Source organism: Astyanax mexicanus, chromosome 5, assembly GCF_023375975.1.
Source record: "Astyanax mexicanus isolate ESR-SI-001 chromosome 5, AstMex3_surface, whole genome shotgun sequence".
Taxonomy (NCBI): Eukaryota; Metazoa; Chordata; class Actinopteri; order Characiformes; family Acestrorhamphidae; genus Astyanax; species Astyanax mexicanus.
Genome location: NC_064412.1, coordinates 18708066 through 18734833, shown reverse-complemented (window position 1 = coordinate 18734833; position 26768 = coordinate 18708066). Strand labels below are relative to the sequence as shown.

Genomic DNA, 26768 nt, shown 5'->3' with positions numbered 1-26768 from the left:
AGTTACTGTATTTTTCGCATTTTAAGGCGCACCTAAAATCCTTTGTATACATTCTACCAGTCAGGTTGTAAGATGCAGTAAAGCTGTTCTTCTGAAGTGCAATTTTGTTTACTTAGGTTTAAAGGTCTTGCCACCCAGTGGCGAGACCTGCTGAATTAGAAGGAAAGCATGGCGATACCCCTGTTCCTTACTAGTGTCGCATAATGTGCCTTATAGTGCGAAAAATATGGTATATGCCATTTTTATCATATTTGTAATTCTTTTGATTATAATCATTCTGTTAATGCATTAGGGTAATGTGATGTAAGGTGATGGTTATCGAACTGTGAAAATCTCATACTTTGCAATCCAACTTATATAGCATAATATCAAACATACTTAAAGTGTCCAATAAGCTTCACAAAGCCTAAACATTTGTGGAAATTCTGAAAGCCTTTTTACTGGTACAAAATAAGAAAATTGATGCTCATTGCTGGTGTGTTTTCTTGCTTCAGAGACACTGCAGCAGTGCTGCGACTTGTCCCAGCTGTGGTTCAGGGAGTTCTTCCTGGAGCTCACCATGGGCCGTCGCATCCAGTTCCCCATTGAGATGTCCATGCCCTGGATCCTCACTGACCACATTCTGGAGACTAAAGAGGCCTCCATGATGGAGTAAGCACACTGTTTCTTTAAACTGCAAAATAATGCATGAAATTAGCAACAGGCAAATAATGAATTATGATTAAATAGTAATATTTTGTTAGATATTTGCTGTCAGTGGCAGTTATTACAGAACGGTAATTACATATTGTTATTGATTTGGTGGAGTTGTTTTGTGTTTTCTCAGGTATGTTTTATATCCCCTGGACTTGTATAATGACAGTGCACACTATGCTCTCACCAAGTTCAAGAAGCAGTTCCTCTATGATGAGATTGAGGCTGAGGTATGGTTCTCACCCCTTTATTTCTGAGTGGATTATACTCATACAAGCTCAGTTTAGCCATTTAAACCTTTTAAGTTTGAGTTAAATGGCAGACCTGTAAGCCCTTTACTCAGAAATGCTCAGAAATTGTGTCCCAAAAGTCAGTGGATTTACTGTGCACCAGTTTTTTTAGCTTTTTAACCTGAACATAACAGACCAGCTGAAATTAAATGTATAAAAGTTAATTCAACACAATAATATAAAGAGTTTCTCGCTCTGGCCTACTTTTGCGAAGTTACAGAAAATCTGCATATTTTTAATTCAATATTATGTAAATAGGCTCTGCTTGCCAGATTGTCTTCTGGTTGTTAATAGTGATTGTAAATATAACAATGCATAATAAATCATTCTTTGAATGCTTTGGTACTTGATCTTTTTATTATGTATATTTTAAAACAGCTAAAATGATGTAAGACATGAATGATTTAAATTAGATTCATAAATAGTTAAAGTTCTGGGAAGAAGAATCTCTGCATGAATGTGCATATGCTGCCTTCACATGTAATTAACAATGTAATTAATGTAGAATAAGGAGGCATAAGTTAAGGGTGCTCTAAACAATTAAAAAATTAGCTAACTCTCCAAAAATAGGTCAATATAGATTTGTTCTGTTTGCACATGTATGCTAGACAATCACAACAGGTTTTCTTGCCACTAACAATTACTGCATTAGGGAAAGAATTTGTGGGCTGAGTATTTGAAGTTGAACTGCAGGGGTGGGTGTGTTTGTCTTGCTGATGAGTTCAAATATCAACAGTCATTTACATCCTGCCAAATTTATATACAGTACCTTTAACCAGTAAATCTTAAGTAAGTCTTGTCTGTGTGCCTTCATTTTTATACTTTCTCTCTTATCTTATGACTTGTAGGTGAACCTGTGCTTTGATCAGTTCGTCTACAAACTCGCAGACCAAATCTTTGCCTACTACAAGGTTCTCGCTGGAAGGTAATTGAGAGAGAGATCAATTTAGAGTTTTTTGTATTACACATTATGCAGATTTACACGTTATATAATAAGAATACACTGTTAAGGATATTTTAGGGCTTGTAAATATGATCTTAAGTTACTGTCTTTTACAAAACAGATTTTATTTGTTATTTTCACACATCTAATTTCTTAGTAATTGTTTGAAACTTGTGAGGACACAAAGAAACAGCATATTTAATAATAATAATATATGTTTTCTTATGGGATCTATTTTACCGAATGCAGTTATTCAAAACTTTTAACTGTTTTCATGTAAAAAGTACAGTAATTTTAAATACTCTGGTTTGCTCCTTCTCTGCAGTCTGCTTCTGGATAAGAGACTTCGTGCAGAGTGTAAGAACCAGGGAGCTAACATTTCATGGCCTCCCTCCAACCGCTACGAGACACTGCTGAAGCAAAGACATGTTCAGGTAAGGATGTCCTTTTTTACTAAGTGAAATGTTTATTTTTTTATGGTATAGAGCTTTGAGTGTGCACAGGATGGGGAAAAATAAATAGTTACTGAAACATACACTTCTTTTTACATTCTCTTTTATGTTTTTTTTATTTTAATTTTTTTTTCCAGTACTTATTTCTCTGAATTAATTTTAACATGTTTATAGTCTGTGCAGTATTAATCAGAATGGCAGACTTGTCATTACAGTTTCAACTTTCAAACGTCGCCACCGCAATTAAAAATACAATATGTTGTGCAGCTCTAATGTATGTGTGAATACTCATGTTTAAATCAATGTATTTAATTGTCTCCGTCCCTCTTGCAGCTGTTGGGCCGTTCCATTGACCTGAACCGCCTCATTACCCAGAGAGTGTCTGCTGCCCTTTACAAGTCTCTCGAGTTGGCCATTAACCGCTTTGAGAGCGAGGATCTCACCTCCATCGTGGTATGTTTTTTGTTTTTTTACGTATTATAACCTTTAAAGCAATGCACATGGGAACATCTACTTGTATTTCAGCAAGACAAATATTTTAGATACGCATATTTTAGGCCTGATTTTTCAGCCACCGAGTGTTTTTGTAAATTGCAGTCAAAAGCATGAGGGGAAAATCGTTGCTTGCTTGGCGTTGGCTCAGTCGCTGTGTGTGAAAGGCTGTAAGATGTGCTCCAAGTGATCGCTGAATGATTGCCAGTGCCTCTCAAGTCCACATCAAATATCTGTCAAGTTTGATTACTGAAGCTGTCAGTGACTATCTGCAAGAAAGGACTTTTACACTCATGTCTTTCCATTTTCTCGTCCATTTTCTCTCATTTTCTTCTGTGTGCTTTCACTGCAGATCTGTACACAAACAACTTTTATCCCCTATTTCTTACTGTCATCCTTTTTGGATAAAAAAATACAAGAACTCATGTATCTTTCATGTATGGCATCACATCAGTTAGCTTGTGTATTTATGAAAAAACATATTTTTGAAAAGCAAACAGATTTGTCTTTCTGGTGCAAAATCGTGTGATTAGTGGCTCCGTTTTAATGATCAGTCGTGCTGTGTTGTGTTCAAACTACAAGCATTAAATGTTTCCAATTACAAAACAATAAGCTGTGTGGTTTTAAAAGTCCAAGAACATGATGACTGTTATGTTGTGTAAACCCCTGCCACTAGATGTTCTCTAATTTTCTAGTGTTTCACTATAGTCTAAACTTGCTTGTTAATGATGCATTTCATAACAATTTATTTTGGATTTGTATACATATTGGTATGTTTATTTGCTTATTTTATGTTGTTTTAAGCTAGTATAAGTACAAATGCATTGCTTTAACTTTGTAATTGATATTTTTAATTGTATTTATTGTATCTAATTTAAACTAAGCTTTTCATTACACTAATGCAACAAAACTTGTATATACAAAATCACAGCTTAACAGGAGAAAAACATTGGAGACATTGGAAAACAGTGGAAGTTAGTGCAAAAAGGGTACCACTTTAAAATAAGGCTCATTTTTAAATGGTTTATGAATAGTTTAAAAACATTAGTAAGCACTTACAACACATAAATTACAACACATAAATAGAAAGACCAACAGTGACAGTGACTTTAACATGTGTAATACAATAATAAAGAAATGTTATTATAATTAAATTAATAAAGTTAAAGACAAAGTAACATAAGCATCTAGTAAGATCTGAGGTTTAACAGTATGAACGAATGTGGAACCACTTTTTGGTACATGACGGGCTACAGTTTTTCTTCCATTTCATGTGCTGTAACTGCTTATTAATGTTTTATAACCCAAGTAATAACCATAAATAAACTCTGTTATAAATGATTCATAAACCCTTTATAAAGGAGCCTTATTTTTAAGTTGTACTGCAAAATGTTTTGTTAGAAAGTACATTTGGAGTTTCTGTTTGTCTGTTATGAAATTGTGACATAATGTAAAGAATAACTGCCCAATTTAAATTGGGTCAAAAAGTTGAAAACAGGAAAAACAGTGAAAATTTCAGATTGAGTTTCAGAGTGTTTAAAAATGCCTTTCTATCTTTATCTTTTAGGAGCTTGAAGGCTTGTTGGACATCAATCGAATGACCCACAAGCTCCTCAGTAAGTTTCTGACTCTAGACAGCATGGATGCCATGTTCCGCGAAGCCAACCACAACGTATCTGCTCCATACGGCAGGATCACACTGCACGTCTTCTGGGAACTCAACTATGACTTCCTGCCCAACTACTGCTACAATGGCTCTACCAACAGGTACAGCTGATTTATTCACTCCTCATACACTTTCAGGTCCAGGTCTGGAAGGATTTTATTAAGCCTGTTAATTAAACAGTTCACTTCTTTTTGATTTCTATTGGAATATTTAGGCAGGGAAATTACTAAATGGCCCTGGACACTCCCAGTTGATGGTAGGGCTGCAACGATTAGTCGATATAATTGACAGTGTTGATAACACTACAAATTTCATTGTCTATTCGTTAATTTGTAACAGTACTGCATTACACAAAGTGCTGGGGACAGAAGCGCAATAGGAGTAAATGGCTTATTCACACAGTTTACATTCAACTTAGTCTGTCTGTGTGTTTCTATCCTTTTTAGAGCTGGAGGACATGGCAGAAAAAATCGCTGACTTATCGACTAATTAAAAAAAAAAAAAAAAAACATCAAACATCAGATTAGTCCAGTACCACAATAATCATTAGTTGCAGCCCTAGTTGATGGCTTGGTTTCCTTGGTTTGGATACAACATTAGATAGCTGTTTCAGTTACAAAATGTATATATTTTAATAAATATGCAACATCATGCCATCTGTGCTTATGAGAGCATAACAGCCTTTACAGCTTTGAGGTGGAATTTAATACGTACTAATCTCTGAAAGGCATTGTTTAGTATATGGCACTATCTTTTAGTTACCACTCTGGTTTTACTGTATGTGGTTATGATAACTGTCCTAATAGATGGATAGCAGTTCTTCTCACCCATCCTGAACAATTTAGTTTAGTTATCACTGAAATACTTGGAGAAATAAAGCAGGAAATATTAGGTTAAAGGTTTTTGTTTCACAGGAAACTAAAACAATCTGCGTGAGTCTTTGTGCAGGAAAACAAAGCAGATGGGACATTTTTTTTTGTTGTCTTTGTGCTAAGAAGCGTAGCGGTGAATAGGAATAAGGGGAACACTGTTCCTTTTGAAAACCTTTTTTTCTACCCCTTGTTGCATCATTTCTTCTCCTCTTTCATCAGTGGATGAGTTCTGAGTGCCTGCGTTTGCCCTCTGCTAAACTGTCATCTTTCTTTTCGTCACTTTTTCAGTTTCTTTCAGATGACACAAACACATTTGTGTTTCTGGGTATGAAGCACAGAGGGAAGTTTTACTTTTTTCGCTCAGATGTACAGGAGACTGAGAGGAAGGGGAATAGAGGACAACAGGATATATCAAGAGAGATAATGTCGGGAAAGAAATTGTGGAATAACTGATGTAGGTAGGGGGAGAGACAGATTGTGTAAAGGGGATTAGCAGTGGGGGGATCAGAGACAGGAGATATATATTTCATGATGGATGGAGAAGGAGAGGGACAGGCTGTGTGATGAAATAAGCAGACAGAGGGTATTTTAAAGATTGTGTTGGTTGGTGAAGACTATTGTAAGATTCAGTGAACACCAAGGTTCACCTTGTTGTAAAGTGTAGAAATGAAAAAACTGTATTTGACTTCAAACTGTATTTTTTTTTAAATACTGTATATTTTTAAGTAATTTAATAATTTTTAAATAGAGATACTAGTGTAAAACTACAGTATTTGTGTAGTTTAGCCATTTTCCCCATTTCTTTTTCATTTTATCAGTTCATTAGTATGTAATGTGTATTTAATGTGAATTAATTACGTAATGATCAATTTATTAGATTAAACCAGAGAGAAATATAGATAGAAAGAGAGAGATACATTTCTTTGATTTTATCAAATTTAAAACCTCTGGAATATAATCAAGAGGAAGATGAAAGTTATCCAAAAGCAGTGTGTAAGACTGGTGTAGGAGAACATGTCAAGCTGCATGAAAACTGTGATTAAAATCCAGGGTTATTCCATTAAATATTGATTTCTGAACTCTTGAAACTTTATGAATATGAACTTGTTTTCTTTGCATTATTTGAGGTCTGAAAGCTCTGCATCTTTTCTTTTATTTCAGCCATTTCTCATTTTCTGCAAATAAATGCTCTAAATGACAATATTTTTATTTGGAATTTAGGAGAAACGTTGTCTGTAGTTTATAGAATAAAACAACAATGTTCATTTTACTCAAACATATACTTATAAATAGCAGAATCAGAGAAACTGATTCAGAAACTGAAGTGGTCAGAGCTGTACATGTAAATAGAGATATTGAGAGAAAAATATAATTGTAGATGAAATGTAAATGTACATAGAGAGAGATAGAGATTTTGATACTTTGTTGTGTGGATTTGATTGCCTTCATTGATAGTATTGTTGGACAGTAGTGAGATCAGGATGTTGTAGTATCACAGTCACTTCATTCCAACTCTCTAACTCATGTTTGGGATGGATAACAGATCATTCCAGGGAACACTGGTCCAAGGGCATTATACCTTTCTAGCCCTGCCATTAGCTTCATGCTTTTGTGCTCTAGTGGGCTCTATTCTTTTGGCAGCACCTCTTACAGGGACTAGATGAGCGATGTGTGCATTCATTTGGACATAAATTGTATATAAGTTGGTATTACCTGAGATGTGCTTCAAACCCCCGGCCTGACTGGATAGGAGATACTGATGATGGAAGGGTAGAAAGAAAGTCTGAAGTGCTCTCAGGAGACTCTGATAGATAAATAATGAGGAAAGGAAAGAGTAAGGTCTCTCATGCTCTCTTATTCTCTTGCTTTCTCATCTTCCCTCTACCCTTTGGGTTCTATGTACCTTACCAGAGGCTCTTTACTTCAGAAAACGAAGCTCTTCAAAAGCATGTCAAACTGATTGACTGACAGATCCCTCTTCTCTCCAGGTTCGTTCGCACTGTGCTGCCGTTCTCACAGGAGTTTCAGCGAGACAAGCCACCCAATGCCCAGCCGCAGTACCTCTACGGCTCAAAGGTATGTTTTTTTTTAGCATTTAAAGCACTTTTTAAACATCTTTATGATTGTTCACTCAAGGTTTTTCTTTATTTGGTTGTAGCTTTAAAAAAGACAGAATCATGAATCAAAAATGTTTTGTTTTTAATGTTTTACATAGTTCTGTGTCAAAACAAACTGCTTTTGATTTGTTTTTCTTGTCTCTTTTCCACAACACAAACCAGAAAATTATGTAATACAACAGGAAACACAAATACTTTGTTTAAATGAAGTACTTTGCGTATCTCTTACTGAAAAGCAGTTGTAGATATTCTTAAAATCCTGATCTTGATTCTCATACAAGTCCTTATTTTTCCTCAGTTTCAATGGTTTCTTCAGTATATGTTTGCTTTTTATTTGCTGTTGTCAGATGAATAATTGATTTCAGATTAATTTTAGTAAGTTTTCAATGGGTTTGTTAACCAAAGTATGCGATTCTGTGAATTGTGATTTCTATTATGATTTCATTCTTTTTTCTAAATGAAAAATATCAGTCAAGGTGCAGAGATCTTGACCATGAGTAGGCCATGTAATGTCAAAGCTTTTTGTCAATGCTAGAATGTGACAGTAACAGATACAAGACATTTTACAAGGCTCCCTATGATTTGCTTTTGTTTTGCGAGAAAGGGTACTGATTTGTAGTAAGCTGTATGGCTACACAGTGTGCGATTTTATCAGGATGTTAATAAATAGACATTAACATGTCTGTTGTTGCTGTGGCAATTGTGGTTTTACAAAGCAAGGCTAATGGGATTATATACATATATGTACAGACTCTCAACTTCCAACATGCTGACAGTTCAGCTTCATGCATGTTAGTTTAAATATAGGGATGCACCAAATATTTTACCTATTTAACATTCATAGTTAATATTGTGCCGAAAATGGCAAAAATGTGTTTAAATGCATTAGTTAAAAGACTGGAAATTGATACCAAACAAGGCATACGCTCCTCCACTGGCCACGCTGCTGTATAAAGAGCAGGGAGTGTGGAAGAGAGCTGGCAGTGAGAGCTGACAAAAGGCAGCACAAAATAAACTAAAATGCATTGAGTTTTCTCAATTCACAAAAAAAGCTACCAAAAACAGCTAACTTGTGTCTGTGTAGATTTCAATTGCATGTGGCTTGAGTACTACTGAGGTAAATTTATGATTGGAAAAAACCCAATTGCAGTACATTTATGATCATAATACACTGCTGAAGAACATTCGTGATTAGTATAGCACTGCTGAAGTAAATTTATGATTAGAATAGCACTGCTGGGGTAAATGTATCACATTTTGTTGGTTTGTCTGCTGGGATATTACAAATGCTAATTTTTGTGTAACATTTTAAATGGTGGTTTTGCAATAGCCTTTACTTATATTTTAAATTGTAGTTTTGCAATAGCCTGGTCTTTGAAAAGCAAGATAAAAGGGTATGTTTAGGCTATGACATTTTTTTTAAATGGTGAAAAGTGTCAAAACGAGAGAAAAACTGATTTTTCGGTTTCGTTTTTGGTGCATCTCTTTAAAAAAAAAAACGTCTGAACCTAAAAAGCATTAGCAGCTTTGGTTAGCATGAGTGAGGATTTGTTTATACTATAATTTCTGAAGTTATCGCAGGAATGGCTGTTTAAATTCAGCAAAGTTCAGGACCCCCATTCTGTTTGCTACTGCTAAGCGTCCGGAGCTCATGGCTCTGTCCGTTGACCGGTGCTCCTCCGTGTTCAACATGAAAAGGGTTCTCGATCACTGTTGCCTGCTGGGAGTCCTCATCACTGAAACTTGGTGTGTACAGACTATCTCTGCCCTCTCTTGCCCCATAATCACTCCTGGGGGTCAGAGCTTGGTTTGGAGGACTGGAGCCTGACTGATTCCCCCCCTCAGGGTGCCTCTTAGCTGGGCATGTGGAATGAAGGCAGGCCCAGAGCAGAACCACGGCAATGATGAACAGCAGAATGCTGCTGGCCAGCCATATGCCCATAGCTAGCTCCCTGCGGGTCCCCCCGCGCTCACTCTCGTCCAGGGTGCTGAAGAGCTGGCACTGGTCCCTGGCTGGATTGGCGGATTGGCAGGTGATGCAGAGGATGTAGCTGGTCTGGGGGGTAAGGCTGCCCAGGTGGGTTGTCGTCTGGCTCACTGGAATCCTCTCTTCCCTCATGAAGCTCTTGCGTGTGTAGCCCATCATAAGGCTGTTCCAGTTGGGGTGATACATCACACTGTAAAAAGTGTCCACGCAGCCAGGCATGACCGGCCAGCTGATCACTGCTGAGGTGGCAGTCACGTTCTGCACGATGATGTTCATCTTCTTTTCTGCTGGTGGTTATGGGTGAAATTCACAGCATTCAGAGATTGTTTCTCATGGATGGAAAGACGTTCTGATTTTAGGAGGTTAGTTCCAGGTGGCAGGTAACAGTGCTGAAAAACAGACAGGGATACTCTTTCAACACACTTTAATTCATTTTGATTAGACATCAGTCAATCATAATTCAGTCAAGTTAGCTATTGTCTGTAATTATGGATTATGTTTGAATTATCCACATATCCAAGAATACAATCCCCCCCAAAAATAGAGAACACTGACAAGCTAAACTACTACATAACTGTATTACAGCAAGTTTACATGCAAAAAAAAAACAACTTTACTTTTTGAAGTTAACTAGAAACATTGTTTTTTAATGAATGTAATGTTGCAGTGGTGAAATAGTAAATAATGGTTCGTCTTTATCATTTAGTTATTTCTGTAAAGCTAATCTTTTTAGATGTTTAGGCTTGAATTCTTAGTGCTTCAGACTCTTACTAAATTATTTAGAGGTTCTTAAGCAAAGACAGGCTTTATGTACAAAAACTCACAGAACAATTTAAATGTTTTTTGTTGCCTAGGGAATACCTTTCTTTATATTGGTGGAAAAAAAAACTTTAGCTAGCAATTTTTCAACCTTTACAAATTAAATATAATACAAACAAAACGTTTCAGTACAATATAGAACACTTTCTGCTTGTAGTGAAGCTATAGTAGGTTATTATTTGAGTAAAATATTTTACTTGCTCATAACTTTGAAGCAACCCATAAAAACACCAAGCAGCAGACATGCAAACAGATATGCAGTGTGCTCTGTTTGTCTCTGTGGAAAAGACCAGCAGGATAATTTGATGTAAATAAGGATGTCGGCTCTCATTAGCTGATAATTTATTGAGCGATTTTGTTTTAATTGGGTAATCACGTTTAGGCCATTAATCTTGCTATGGCTTAAATAACACAAGCACTGGTAATTACCCAAGATTTTAGTCTAAGACTTCATGTCTTTATAAAAAGATGATTCTTTTTTTTTTCTAGTCCATCAAACAAATTTGGCTAATTTTCAGACAGTGTGTTTGTCTTTGTCTTTGTTTGACTGTTGCATTAAAATTATGCTTATAAAACTAAAGAAATCTGTATCGGCCAGCCAGTTTGGCTGTGCAGTAATTTGATTCTGCTGTAAATGGTTATGTTTTGCACCCCTAGACAAGGTTACCTAAAGCCTGGACTTGAGCCTGTTTATATGGTGAAACGCTTCCTTTAAACCTTCCTGAGAGAGCGCACAAGAGAGTGAGAGGAAAGGAGTGAAAGTGAAAGAGTGAGAAAAACACCTGTAACTAAGTCACTCAGCTTCAGCGCCACAGAGAGTGGCTCCAATCATTATGCTTGACCAATTTTCCTGCTTTTAACACATCGCCTTTAATAACTGAATGTTCACCTACTGCATGATGTAGCTCAGCCCTTGACAGATGACATATTGTGTAATATAATCAATGTTTTTTTTTTTTTTTTCATTTTAAACAACAATTACAACCAGCAGTGTCTCAGTGGGGAAATCTAAGCTATCATATTTGTATGCAATTTGTATTGATATGTCTTTTTTGTCATTTAGTATATTTACTAATAGCTACTTTAAACTTTATAAATGAATTGGCAGTGTAAATATTTCAGTTATATTCTACCTAGACTTGAGTACCAAGAATTCGTCTATGCACAGACAATACCTTTAGATTTTCATTACAAACAGACAGTGCATTGTTGTGAAGGTAAAGTATTTAGTGCAGTCCAGGCAATAAGGGTTTAGAGTACTGAAAATGATGGAAAACGATGGTTAAACCCACAATAATGCTAGGGAGGACAAAGATTTTTATGAGGCATATGGACCCATCTGCAAAAGATTTTCATTCCCAGGGAAAGTGCTACAGTAAGGGAAACACATTCAATCTTGTCATTTATTAGTAAAGAAAGTGAAGATGTTCAGCTGCATCTGACAGTGTTCAAGGCCTGCGAGAGGTCCTCATAATTTTTATCAAAGGCTGAAACTTCAAAGCAGCCTGCCCTCACAGCTATGGCATGACTTAATGAACAAGCCTTATGGCAAATTGATTGATATGTAGAAATCTAATTTTCTTTAGGACATACACAGCCTTTGCAGCATGTTCATCAGTTCAGCAAGTACATTAAGTATAACTTGTGAATATTTTGCAGTTAGTTCTATTCATTTGTTAAATTAAGGTATACTTTTTGCTGAGCTTTACACAGATACATATAACATTAGGGTCACCTTCTTGTTTCTACACCCATTATCCATTTTTTCACCACTGCAGTGTAATTAATATAGTGGTAGTGTTTTTTTTTTGTATTGGGAGACATAGTCATTGTCATGCTGCTTCTTTAATTACTATGTTTCTACAACATACTTTACAAAAGACTGTACTCTGTTAAATGTAGGGCTGCATCAATTAGTCGATACAATCAACAATGTCGATTATTTAAATTTGTCGAATACAAATTTCATTGTCGACTAATCGTTAATTTCTAACAGTAATGCATTGCACAAATGGCACTCCAAAAGTGCCCAAACACAACAGGTTCCATATCTAATCACTAAATATCAATACTTTACATGTTTAAACAAAATCCAGACATTTAAATGCCTTTTAAATATCATGTATAGCTGTTTTTTTTGGATTGAAAGATGGAGGACGGCAGAAATAATTGTTGACTAATCGAAAAAATAATCATTAGGTTAGTCGACTACCAAATAAGCATTAGTTGCAGCCCTAGTTAAATGTCATCAGTCCTAAAAAAACAAAAAACAAACAAAAACATTTCCAAACAAATATCACATGGCTGGTAACCTGTGTAGCTGGTGTGAAATATTACAATATCATTTTTAATATCTTTTATAACATAGCTTCCAATATATTGGTGTTTACGATATTTTGCTCATTTTATCTATTAGAGCTTATGAACCAATTAACGTATCCTTTATTTCCATTCCAACATCTAATTTTTAACAAAACTTTATAATCAAGCCTTGTGGCAAATCATGCATCTCAAGAAATATCATTTCATTAGTTTATTAGTTTATTAGTTTATTGAGTATAACAGGAAGAACATTTGATTATGTTGCAATAATCAGTTCTCTTAATTTGTTAAATTCATGTTAGATTTTGCTTAGCTGTACAATGTAAACGCTGTGCATTAGAGGAGTGACCGTCTAGATTATTACAGTCTGACCTTTTTTACCTTGGAATGCTACTGAGGATCTAACACTATACAATACAACATCACATATACACATACATGTTTGATCCATGTCAACATATTTAGAGGGCAGGTCAGTGGGCTACATTGTCCTATTACATTGGACACATTTTAACCTCCATTTATCTCATTACAGCTGGACGAAAAAAATAAGAGACCACTTAAAACTGATGAGTTTCTTTGATTTACCAAATTGAAAACCTCTGGAATATAATCAAGAGGAAGATGCATGATCACAAGCCATCAAACCAAACTGAACTGCTTAAATTTGTACACCAGGAGTGGCATACACTTATCCAAAAGCAGTGTGTAAGGCTGGTGGAGGAGAACATGCCAAGATGCGTAAAACCTGTGATTAAAAACCAGGGTTATTCCACCAAATATTGATTACTGAACTCTTAAAACTTTTATGAATATGAACTTGTTTTCTTTGCATTATTTGAGGTCTGTAAGCTCTGCATCTTTTTTGTTATTTCAACTATTTCTCATTTTCTGCAAATAAATGCTCTAAATGACTATTTTTATTTGGAATTTAGGAGAAATGTTGTCCGTAGTTTATAGAATAAAACAACAATCTTCATTTTACTCAAACATATACCAATAAATAGCAAAATCAGAGAAACTGATTCAGAAAATAAAGTGGTCTCTTATTTTTTTTTGCAGAGCTGTATGTCTTAGCTGGCAATGGTTAGTTAGAAAAACCATTGGGAATATAGTTCTGAGATAAGCTCAGTCTGCACTTATGTCACACAAAGCCTCTTCCTGTGATTATATATACAGTACAATAACTCAATTGCTTTCTGTAAAAGGTTTTTTTTTGCCCTGCATTCTGTCATCATCATTTATTACAAAGTTGAACTAGTGCACATGACCTGATATTGCATGGGATGAATATGGCAATAGGTTTTAAACTTTATGAAACCCGCAAAATCACTGAATTTATCATTTTCCGTGTCCTAATATGACAATAAACAAAAAACTGATGTTGAGAGATTTTCTGTATCAGTATTAATTTCTATTTCTGCCACAAAAGATATTCGAGTTTCTTCCAACCCTGACCGATAGACAAAAGACACAGATAAATAAAGATAGTAAAAAAAAAAAACTTACCTAAAGAGCTGAGAAGAGGCGAAGGCTGGTTGATGTTTTATGGTTGAAGACTCTTGCTGTGGTGTTGACGGCAGCTCCAGCTGGATGTGAGAGATGATGACCCGTGGCTGTTTCTCTCTGGCATGGCTCTGCCTCGTAATGCCTGTGGAGCGAGCTGGGCTTATAAAGGACACTCGGTGGCTGTGGAGAATCCGTTTCTGTACAGCGCAACAGCGCACGGCTTTGGAGGGAAGAGAATGCTACCTGATTAAAGCAGCAGGAGTGAGGAGGGGGCAGAGAGAGCGCGAGAGAGGGAGAGTAAGAGAGAGAGAGAGATATCAGTGATGTGTGTCTGAGGGAATATTAATAAGGATTACAGCTGAACACACTGCCACTCCCTTCCTCATGACCTCTCTCGCACTCTTTTTCTTTTATCACTCTCATCTCATTTATCCACTTCATCTCGTATGCATGTCCCTCTCGCTCTCCTCCACTTTTTTTTTTTTTTTTTTACGTATTTATCTCACTGAATCATTCTTGCACGAAGATTAGATCAGATTGTCTCTCTTTATGAGGAATCGCCTCTGAGTGCTGGGGTCAAGTCCCTGTCTGGGTTTAGTTTCCATGTTCTCTCCCAGTCCACGTAGGTTTCCTCCCATAGTTCAAAAACATGGAGATCAGGTTACCGATGATTGGTCAAACCAAGTTGACATTACTCTATATGTACAGGTATAAAATGTGTCATTATTCCCAGATATGGATCTCTACCTTAGTGTCATATACAGTGCATCCGGAAAGTATTCACAGCGCTTCACTTTTTCCACATTTTGTTACGTTACAGCCTTATTTCATATTGTATTATATTAACCTCTTTCCTCAAAAATCTACACAAAATACCCCATTATGACCATGTGAAAAAAAAGTCTTAAGAGTTTTGAAAAAACAAAGAAATCATATTTACATAAGTTTTCACAGCCTTTGCTTAATACTTTGTAGAACCACCCTTGGCAGCAACTACAGCCTCAAGTGTTTTTGAATATGATGCCACAAGCTTGGCACACCTCTCTCTAGGCAGTTTTGCCCATTCTTCTTTGCAGTACCTCTGAAGCTCCATCAGGTTGGGTGGAAGATGTCTGTGCACAGCCATTTTCAGATCTTTGTACAGTCCTTCAGGTGGCTGGATGTTTCTGTTTGAGAGCATGTTGTGTTTGTTTGGCTAGTGCTTCTTGCTGGGCTTCAAGCATTTCACAAACATTTTTTGGCTATTTTAACTTATCTGCAAAAAAAAAAAAAAAAAGTTGCAAAAAAAGTCTACTACAATTTTAAGAAATTTTAGCCGACGTAGGCTACCCTAATTAGATCTGACATTGTGAAACAAGCATCATGGCAGGATTTAACTCTCTTTGCTTTACTCACAATAATATTTACTGCAATTTTCACTCTTCTTTATCTGGGTGTGCAAATGCTTCAAGAGTTCAGCATTTCAGAGTTCCCATTTTGGCTTTAGCAATATTCTGACTTCATCTTTGTACTAGTGTAAAAATATTTAGGTGGGTGTTTGTTTTTTAGCAAATTTTATGCATATAATCAGGTTTTTTTGATTTATTTGTATTTTTACAATGCATTAAACTTGCTGTCTGGAAACCCCACTGTTTACTTTTTCAACCCCTTACATTCTCTCTTGCTTTTTCATTCATGTTTTCATTCACATCAAATTTTCCATTATATATTACATAACTCACCACAAAAGAAATCCTGGCAGATAGGAAATGTAAAAAAAGGCCAAAAACAAAGCCAAAAAATATATATATTATTGCTGGTTGCCTTGCTTTACACCTTTTCACATTTTCTATCTGCCAGGTTGTTAAATAGACCAGTAGAAATGCACAAAAATGCATTTATTATTATTTTTGTTTTTACATTTTTAAGTTATTATTAAAGTAATTAAAGTTCCAAATTTTTGTAAAGTACCGTATTTTTCGGACTATAAGGCGCACCGTATTATAAGGCGCACGATGAGTGAACGGTCTATTTTTAGTGTTAGTCCATACACAAGGCGCACTGGATTATAAGGCGCACTAAATGAAACTTTATTTATATCAGTAACAATAACTCTGAGCAATAAATCCTTCACAATATCTGTGAAAAATAACAACATCTCTGAGCAATAAATCAACAAGCACAGCAAGTACGTATTACTCCGCGACGCTCCTGACAACGGTAGCCGTAACGCTCCGACAGACCATAATATTATGTTGAAGCACAGCAAGTACGTATTACTCCGCGACGCTCCTGACAACGGTAGCCGCAACGCTCCGACAGACCATAATATTATGTTGAAGCACAGCAAGTACCGCATTACTCCGCGAGTCTTCTGACTATAATAGCGTGTTGTGCCGAATTCGGTGAATAAAACGGTTTTAAAACAGAGATAAAGATTGGATAAGTTTCATTTCTGGATGAAGTGATTTCCAGCGCTGTTTGGATATAACTGTGGATTACAGGAGACTGGATTGATGGATTCTCTTTAGTCTGGACGCGTTTTGAAGGTAGGACCTGTGGCTGAGCGCGGGTGTGTGTTCGGGGGGTGGCGGCAGTGACCGGAGGTTACCCCAGGACAAAAGGAGAGCCTTTTATTACTGGAAACATGCGCTCTGACGCAGCTCTAATTCATGAAACATACATCCTACAGTAAAAGCACAGTTCTGGAATCCGGAGGGCCAGACGGTTCGAATGGTGTATGACATGACCGCATTCGATGAAATATGGACGAACGATAAACGCAAATATGAGAGTTATGAATTATTAAAATCATAACCAAGGCATATTTCGCCCTAAATGTTTATTTTCTGAAAGGATATTCCGCTAAATAGGCTAAATAGCTCAAAAGCAGAGATTCTAAGCTTTAAAATGGTATATTGGATGTCTATATTGAACCTGTAACTGTTCATAACTATTCAGAAACACAGCCAGTTATGAAATATTAAATATTTCTGGCCCGCCGGTGGGCCAGCGCGTGTTAAGAGGTTAACTTTACTTAGAAGTGGGCGCTAAAAAGAAACAGTTTGTGCTATTACCCCAGAACGGGTGGAAAGGAAAGTTTACCGGCACCTTGTTCTGGCCACGGAGCTACAGTGGAAACTAGCTACCCTGAGCCACAGCCGAGAGGCAGTACGGCAGTCAAAGGTAACCGCGCGCTAGCCCAAGAGGGGGATCTTTTTCTGGCGTGGGTGAGGAATTCTGCACAACAGAGCGCCGTGTACCACATAAAATCGAGGTCAGTAAACACAAGCAAAATCCATACACAAGGCGCACTGCATTATAAGGCGCAATGACGATTTTTGGGAAAAAATAAGTATTTTAAGTGCGCCTTATAGCCCGAAAAATACGGTATACCAGTTTTGGAGCAATGTTCATGCTCAACAGTAGTGAGCAGCAAAAAAGTCTTGTATATTGAAATGACATTGAACTATAAAATATTAGTAAAGTTTTGCTGATACATTTTGAGTACCCTTTGTTCTATCTAGTGCACTTTATATTGAAAACAAACAAAAAAAAGTGAATGTATGCTAAATTTCCTTTATACAAATCTGTTTTTTGAACAGCAAGTGCTTTCAAAACTGTTTAGTCTAGGAGAAGTTTTAGGAGAAGTAAGGCCATCTATGTAGGACAGCACTTCTGGTTGAGTATAGGCAGTTGTATTGTTGGTATTTTCATAAAGAAGTTCTTTAATACTCCTCGGTTGTTTCAGGACTCAGCAGTACAGCAGAAGAGTGTTCTTTTCCTTTATAATAAAACAACTCCTCCTGTACACTCTGAAATAAAGCAGGTAGACTATATTTAAATTTCTTATTTTGTTGCTCTTTTTGTTTTTCTCTCTTAAATTAATGTAGGCCTTGAACTTGGCGTACAGCAGTATATATGGCTTCTACCGGAACTTTGTGGGACCACCTCACATCAAGGCTATGTGCAGACTGCTGGGGTACCAGGGGATTGCTGTGGTCATGGAGGAGCTGCTAAAGGTCGTCAAGAGCCTGGTAAGAACAGAAATTGGGAATGTGGTAAAAGTATTGGGACACATCCTTTGATTATTGAATTCAGGAGACTCATTATGTGCCAGGTACATTATAAAATTAGGTGCTTAGCCATGAGCTAATGAAATGCTGAACTGTGGCCAGCTGCTAGACCATAACCTAGTTTAAATGTAAACCGTCCCACAACAAGGCTCATCTTTTTATTCAGTTTGCAGACTGTTCTTTGTGTACAGTTTTCATTTTGCGATCTTTCATTTTTGGAAATGAAAGATCACAGATCTCATTGCCACAATGAGAAATTCTGCTGGTAATATGTGAACATAAATTGCATATACACTGAGAGGCAAACTTATGTATATTACAAATATTAGTAGTATATATATATATCAAAGAATATATATTTTAAAACCTTAATAATATAGCCAGCTACATCATTACTGTCCCATGTTGCAGGGTTATTCGGTTAACAGCTGCTTTGGTAGCACTCGTTATTATTATTATCCTTTAATAAAGTACCTTTCAATAGTAGAGGATCCCGGCCTGAACTAGCCCACAAAACTATAAACAACTGAACAGAAGGAACACAAGGGGCAAAACACAAGGATATGCAGTTTTATTGAATACCAAAATGTGTCACTGAAACATAACTAAATATTTAATTAGCACTAGCATAAAACATGCAATTTCACTGCTTAAGGTTGTGCCTCCAGTTTTTGTTGAGGAACATTAACTGATGGACTGCATAAGGTTAAAAACATCAGTCTTTGCAAAAGTATTTTGATGTAACACTACTTTACTTACTACTAATTAAGTCACACCTTAAATCGCCATGGTGCAACTGAAATGGTTTGTAGCACAATTTTAATCTAACTATGTACAACATATGGTTTAGGATATAGTTTACACCACTAACCTATGATCCATCAATATTGCTTGGAAACGAATACTATCTTGGATGTTATTGCTAATTGAGTTACTTATATTTGAACACATCACATTGTAGCTGCAAGAATTTCAATGTCATGTATTTTTGTTACTTTTGCGAAGAAGCTAACAGTTGAACATTTTGTGGTGCAGCTCCAGGGCACCATCCTGCAGTATGTGAAGACGCTGATGGAAGTGATGCCCAAGATCTGCCGTCTCCCGCGCCACGAGTACGGCTCACCAGGTGGGTAATGGGACAGCGCAGGATTTTCTCAGCACTCAGCAGGGAGCTGTGTAAGCTGTGTAACACAAGGAGAAGAATGCAAGGAGAAGCTTAAAAAACGTTGTTTTGCACCAAAGCCCACATGAAGTGATGATCAACCTCCAAAAGTTCTCTCTGTGTAAAGATAAGCTCCCACTCAAACTCGGACAAAACACCAGTACACTTTTTTTCGTAAAGATGGATGAGTGCTTCCAGGTAGCTTAGATCATTTGTAGCACAGCAGGCTGCATCTGCAGCATGTGTAGCAGTGTGCTGCTCGCTGTTTTGTTGCCTGTAATCAGTGGCTCCTCAACTTCACCACTGCCCACGCCTTCAACATGCTGGGTAATTGCTTCTGACTCTTGAGTGCTGGGTGTTTGTGTTGTCGTCCTTAGTGAGGGGGTCTGCTTCACACAGAGGTCATGACTTGCCTGGTAAAAGGTATGTTGGGAAGAGGACTCCAGTCAGGAGGAGAGAGGGAGGTGGTTCTGATTTCTAATGGGAGTTTTCAGTGGCCATAAAATCATAAAACATATTTCTACTGCTGATAAAATGGTTGAACACAAAGGGCCCTATCTTTCACCCTGGACAAGGCATGTTGCAAAGCTCATTGCTACCTAACACCTTGTCGCTAGTCTATTTTACACCTTACACCTGCTTTGTTTAAATGGAAAGGACGCTCACGAATATATCTATGCTGATCGGTGTGTTGGTCTGGAAGTTAGTTGTGTTCATATTTTCTGCTGTGTTGCTATCTTGGCAACGGAAAACACAGGTGTGCCACTGATTGATTTAAACCCTGACAACAGTCAACAGTCAGATGTTCATTAATATCTTGGCACTTTTTCTGTCATTATTATATTATTGCAAAGACACACTGACACACCATAAATCAAGCTACACAGTGCATGGTTGACGGTTTCTGTAGTTATTGTAGAACAGGGTAGACAGGGAAGCAATGAGAACACAGTAGACAGAGAAACAAAAAGACAACAGTGTTTAAAATTATAGAATCACGTTGTCTTCTTATATGGCCACTTGAGCTGATCGAAAAAAAATGGACAATATATTAAGAGTAGAATTCAGGAGATGGTGTAAATGCAATGGGTAATTTCTGTAAATTCCAGTGTAAATCCTGTGCAACTGCCAAGGTTGTACTACAGATCACAGTGTTGCTCTTTTCTTTTTAAATAGTAATGGGCTCTCGCTGAATGTGTTCTATGGTGCAGGCATCCTGGAGTTCTTCCACCACCAGCTTAAGGACATAGTAGAGTATGCTGAGCTGAAGACTGTGTGCTTCCAGAACCTGAGGGAGGTTGGCAATGCTGTGCTCTTCTGCCTGCTGAGTGAACAGAGTCTGGTATGTTGACATATTGATCCTCAATATTCCCAAACCTTTCTGCAGGAGTCTTCCCCCCCCCCCCAGGACCAGAGTTTTCTACCGTTATTTAACTGTTTTTCATACTTTTACACACATCTGGTAGAACAAACGCCCTACCTAAGGCCCAGTTTCCCAAAAACATCTTAATCCCTATCCGGACGGGATTAGTTTCTCAGGGGGACGTCTGAGAAACATTTCACACTTCTACTCAGTGATAAAACTCTTGCATCTGGACAAGTGAGTTCTTAGGCTTTCTTGATTACAGGGCATCGCGTTCAGTAGCTCCTACATTTCCACTCGCTGTTGTGTTTACGTGGATCTCCATGCAAAAATGGTGCCCAAAGTGTAATAACGGTGCATGGCACTGGACAAATAGCTATTTTAGTGAATGTGAGGTTACAAAACTACTAGAGGACCACAGAGTTCGTTGAAAAACAGTCAGTAATTTAGCCTGTAATTTTCTCAGGTGATGGCTGAATAAAGAAAAAAGAATACAGAGCAATAGAGATAAATGAAACGAAATAAAATAAAAAATCTGAACTCTACACACATGAATATTATTGTATCCTCAAACACACCACCACATTCATGTTTTCACACCCGAAAGACAGGACCTTAGTCTGAACCAGTGTTTATGTGCTTTTTACTCTGTATACATTTGGCTCAGATAGAGTTGCCCTGAGAATTTTCCTTTCATTTATGTTTATAAATAAGGGGAATCTACAATTAAAGTAAATACAGAGTCCCAAGAGTTTGGACATGCACTCCGCTGTGTGATGCCCATGAAGGGGAGTTGGCACAACTATTACCTTTTTATATTTACGCTTCTGGCATATAGGTGACGCTCTTATCCAGAGCAACTTACAAGGTTAATCTTGTTACAGAGGTGGGCCAATGTAGTGTTCGGAGTTTTGCCCGTGGACTATTATTGGTGCTATTATCCGCTATTATCCGCGCTCACTGGGGGTTCTGTATCATGTATATTCTATGTTTAATGTTTTGCCTGATTCTTTGTCCTGTAATCATGTTTCTGTAAAGCTGCTTTGTGCCAACACCAGTTGTAAAAAGCGCTATACAAATAAATTTGATTTGATTTGATTTGATTTGGTGTAGAGCAGTATAGTCACTGAGACTGGGAATTAAACACCAGTCTCTTTTTGATATATTAGTTCTGACCAAACTGGAAGTCCAAAAGTCTGGACCAGACAAGTTAAATGTGAAAGCACCCTAAGTTATAAAGTGGAAGTAAAGAGATTCTCTTTTTTGTGGTGAAGTACTACATAATGAAGAGAACCAAACTTGCAGTCTCTTTCATACACACCACTGATATACATTCTAAAAGAGTCTCACTCACTCACTCATCGTCAACCGCTTTATCCATTAAGGGTCGCGGGGGGGCTGGAGCCTATTCCAGCCGGCATCGGGCATAAGGCAGGATACACCCTGGACAGGCCGCAAATCCATCGCAGGGCTCTAAAAGAGTCTCAGTCCACAAAAATGAATTTATCTGAATGTACAACTTAAAACATTTGCAGTGTAAAATTACTAATTATTTACTCTGCCTTGAAGTGATGAAAGAGAGCATATCAATAAATAACATAGCATGAATAAAGTTAATGTAAGAGACTAGAGATGTCTACACTCTGTCTCACCTGCTTTTAAGGATGTGCGTTTTTTGAGAGAGGTTACCTGCAGCTAGCTGAGAGTTGTCATGGAAACACAGCTGTTTGTGCTCCATCTGTCAGGATTTGGTTTTGTTCTTAACACAGTCTAGCCTGCTCTGCTGTTATTGAGTTGAAGATTTCATTCAGCTGCGTCAGATTCGATTTTGATGATTGCCCCTGGTTTGCTCAGAGATGTACTGCAGAGGAGGGGCAATTAAATTGATTTAATAAATCAAATTGCATGACTTGACACACGCTCTCTTTCTACTATGCTGGTTGGGATTGGTTATGTTTGCATCATGGTTTTGTTTTTAGATTTTCAAAAATAATAAATGCTCAGATGCTGTTTCTCGACTGTTGTAAATACAGCTGGGTAGCACTACAGATTTTCAGAATAATTCTGATTTAATTCGATATTTATTTGGGATGTTTTGTGTGCATATGAAAATTTTTTTTAGACAGTGTTTTAATTGTAGAAGCATCAGGTCTCATTGTGCTCAACAAGAAAAAAAAAACAGTTTAGCTTTGCCGAACCACTTGCATATATTCGTCAATGGCATTTCAACAAGATAGATTAAGCATTGATGCTAACATGGTGATAGAGATGCTGACACTGTGGTAATGATGCTCTGCGAGGCTAACGCTACAATAGCGATGCTAATAGGACAGAAGCAATGCTAAATGAGGCGGGAGGTTGGCACAGTAACAATGCTAACTCTAGTGTGTAATCATTGCTGGGCAAGGATGGTGGCCTCATGGTAGCATAGCCGAAGTGGTGCTGGTCAAAACCCGCAACCTGTGTGCTGGTCCTACTGGGGTTAAATGTTTTAAACATAAACAGCTGCAAAGTACGCTCATTTTAAAGATTGATCTAGGGTTAAACACGAACCTTTTTTTAACCAGGTATGTTTGATACCACAAAAATGTTCTTTATGTTGTTATTTTAAAGGTTATATATATAGCAGCATAGAACCCATTTCTATGTATAGATGTCACCTTTTAATGTCACACACCCTTTTCGCTCTTATTCTTTGTAGCCCGTTTCGCCCTATTAAATGTCATTATGAGCCCGATTTAAACCTGACATTTTTTGTTTTTTGTAAGTAGAGCCTTAAAGCTGAGCTGTTTTTTTTCTGCTTTTTTCCCTTTTTTCTCCTAATTTGGGTATCCAAATGTCCCACCTCTTTGTGCGTCCCCATCACCAGTGGTGCCTGCGACTTTAGGAGGGTGCAGACGAGCACATCCCTCATCCGAAACGTGAATCAGTCACCCCTTTTTCCGAGCCTGCGACCTCCCTCCCATTTATAGTGTCAATGCATTAGACCGCTGGACCACTTGGTGCCTAAAACTGAGCTTTTTAAAAACATTTTAAGGCTGTTTGAACAAGCGAAATCTGTTCAAAATGATGTCAATTAACATTGCAACACTGAAGAAGCACAGACCTATTATTTAAGCAAAACATTTAACAAGAACAGCTACACACAGCGCTGCAAGTTAGGTGCGTAATACAGACAAGTGGAGGAGCTCACGTCTGCGTGAGACCAAGAGCTGCTTGATTATAACATTCTAACTTGTGCAACTTAAAACAAAAAACCCACAGTTTGATGTGTTACTTTACTCTATTGTGATTATCATGCCATAGCTTTTATAAAAATTAAAAATTGCATTTAAAACAGATACCTACATCACAGACCATATTCTTGAGCCCGACCCAACCCGGCCCGAGGAAAGTGGTGGGAAATTTTGGCCAGACCGGGCTCCTGCAGAGAATCTAAACTCTAGTCCTCTTTACTTTGTTCATGCAAGATTTACCTCATGACTTGTCATTGTTTACTTGAATTTGCAACACCATATTGAGAAAAATAACTGGAGAAAGATCCCTAGGCTGAAGGGAAATATAAATATGAGTCATATTTTTTTATGTTTCTAGTGGATTAAAATATAATATACTGAACCTTGATGTTTTAATGCTTTATTGCAATAATTTGTAACTTTTTTATGTGCAGGTGATGTGTTAAGAATTTTAAACAGGTTTAATATTAAGATCCATGAGCCCTTCTCTTGCTAAAGCCCACTAAGGGGAGGAGAACTGGATTTATAAGATCTCGCTTTGAAAAGGATGAATGCTCCATAGGGAAGCTGGCAAAAGGATGTGGAAAAAGATTTTCTGTTTGAAAAAACAATTGCTTGGCTTTTTTTTAAAAAAACCTTTTTGAGTGGTTGGTGATCATTTGATTTGGAAGATATCTTTGACTTAGAATTTATGAGTACAAGCACTGAAAAAAACTTGTTGTCCTCAAATGTTACATTTTTGTCTTACTTTAAGATAAAATGGTACCACTTTAAAATAAGACTACCTTTATAAAGGTTTTATAAATGGTTTACAATTAGTTTATTAATGGTTACTAATTAGGTTGTAAAAGCCTTAAAAATCATTAATAATCAGTTATGTGGCAGTGGGTTCACTATTTGGCAAAAAACAGGTCTACGTACACTTCTACGTATGTGTTATAACTGATTATTAATGATTTTTAAGGCATTTACAACCTAATTAGAAACCATTAATAAACTAAACCATTTATAAACCCTTTATAAAGGTAGTCTTATTTTAAAGTGGTACCGATAAAATCTTAAAGTAAGATAAAGTATTAAAGTAAATTATCTGATTTAACACTGGAAGGATTCGTGTGACTCATGAAAAAACAGGCAGTCAATAAATAATAGTGAAGGAGGTGTTTTTTGTTAACTTATTAAAATCCTTGAGCATAAATCTTTTTGTTAATGTGTTTCGATTAAAAAATGCCACAGGGCTGGTATGCAAGCGTAATTAAAACATTCAGAAACATCAGTTTTCTTCAGCATAGCTGAGTAGTAAACATGGGTTAGGAGATTTTTTAGGTTATTTCACAGTGCTTGTAGATCAGCTTTTTCCTGTGACTAAAAATCACCAGTATTGCAGAGTCAGGTCAGATAAAAGGTCCCCCTAAATTTAACAAAGGCTATGTTTACATTATAAGCATCTTCAATCAATTCAGATTAATTTGCTTATCTTCATGGTTCACATTCACAATGTTAAGTGATTTGTATCTGAATGTCATGTGTCCATATATTGGATATTTATCACATCTAGGTCCACATAACTGATTGGAAAATATGCCAGATATGTGTCATATTAAGGCATAAGGCAAAAAAAAATTAAATCAACAGATCTGACGTACAATGTTGCCTAACAAACCTGTGGTTTTGATGAGTTAGGGGTAGATTATCTCTGCTGTGATTATTCTTATCTGATTTATTGACTAACAGTTTTTGAAGGGACATTAACACACTAAGATAACATTATGAGTTGTTATGAATTGTTTTTATTGTTGTATCAGTGCAAAACCTTCTCTTTTACCATTTATTTCCATCACTAATTGATCTGCAGATAAAATATCATGCAAGTATTCATCTGTAGTTATAGACAGTTCAGTTTTGCTTTCAAAACTCTAATAGTGTTACAAGTAGTAATAATGATAAAGCCAGTTAGTCATAACAGAGCTGTGCTATTTCCCAGGCACAAACAACTTCTTTTGAAGCTACAAGAAAATTCACCAGTTCACCGTTTTATTTGCCTCAGCATTCACTCGGTTCATAAAGCCAGCTTCAACTTCAGCTCTGTTCAGTCGTGCAGGAGATATGTCTTTATGGATATTAGTGAAATCAGCACCTGTTCTCTATTCCGTTTGAAGAGTTTTATGGAAATGTTCTGATTACATGGCTCAGCACATGAATTCCAATGACCCACACAATCTCATGCTGAGAATCTGACACTCATAATGTGCATGCCAGCACAGCACCATCTAGTGGCTGTGATCAGACGCACACAATTTTTTTTACTTTGCTCACAACGAGTCTGCAGGTTCAAAAAGAAAACTCAATCTGAGGCTGTTTACATCCTGCATTAATATGCAGTTTGTATCCTGAGAGTATCTGTATATACTTTGACTGGATGCAGATTAAATGTGCCCCTACTGTGACCAGGTAAAATCTGATGTTAATTAAAAAAAAAAAAATCACATGTTAAAAAACTCAACACATACCTGCTTTACAACCTGTAAATAACAGTTTCTAATCAAAGGTGTCTCACTGAGGCCATGAACCACCTTTTGCATTTTGTGGCTAACGTAACCCACCATAAAACATTCTACGGCCCACACAGAAGTTTTTATTTACAACAAATAAAGCTCAACATTCAGGGTGGTCTATTGAATTGATTAATGGGCTCGTTGGTAATTGCCTTCGATTTTGTTATGAAAAAATATTTGGCCTAACCAAATCAGTGGAAGGACAAATCATTAACACTAAATAATTTATAATTTA

At 36.9% G+C, this 26768-nt stretch overlaps 2 protein-coding genes across 2 annotated transcripts in view; one reads left to right on the top strand and one right to left on the bottom strand.

The window, feature by feature from the left end:
- cyfip1 (cytoplasmic FMR1 interacting protein 1) overlaps positions 1–26768 on the top strand; it is a 65569-nt gene that overhangs the window by 31613 nt on the left and 7188 nt on the right. The window contains exons 17-26 of the mRNA XM_007249104.4: positions 495–651; positions 827–923; positions 1832–1908; positions 2252–2360; positions 2712–2831; positions 4438–4637; positions 7397–7484; positions 18035–18178; positions 19253–19343; positions 20591–20721. Coding sequence (XP_007249166.3) covers positions 495–651; positions 827–923; positions 1832–1908; positions 2252–2360; positions 2712–2831; positions 4438–4637; positions 7397–7484; positions 18035–18178; positions 19253–19343; positions 20591–20721 — 1214 coding nt within the window. The remainder of the gene's footprint in view (positions 1–494; positions 652–826; positions 924–1831; positions 1909–2251; positions 2361–2711; positions 2832–4437; positions 4638–7396; positions 7485–18034; positions 18179–19252; positions 19344–20590; positions 20722–26768) is intronic.
- Positions 7591–14436, bottom strand: LOC103039503 (fibronectin type III domain-containing protein 9). Its single transcript, XM_049479139.1, has 2 exons — positions 14163–14436; positions 7591–9901 (listed from the first exon to the last, which is right to left on the bottom strand). The coding sequence occupies exon 2, from the start codon at positions 9786–9788 to the stop codon at positions 9123–9125; it is 666 nt and encodes a 221-aa protein (XP_049335096.1). The 5' UTR covers positions 9789–9901; positions 14163–14436; the 3' UTR covers positions 7591–9122.

Excerpts from the sequence above, each read along its gene's own strand:
- LOC103039503 (XM_049479139.1), bottom strand. The coding sequence starts at position 9,788 with ATGAACATCATCGTGCAGAACGTGACTGCCACCTCAGCAGTGATCAGC.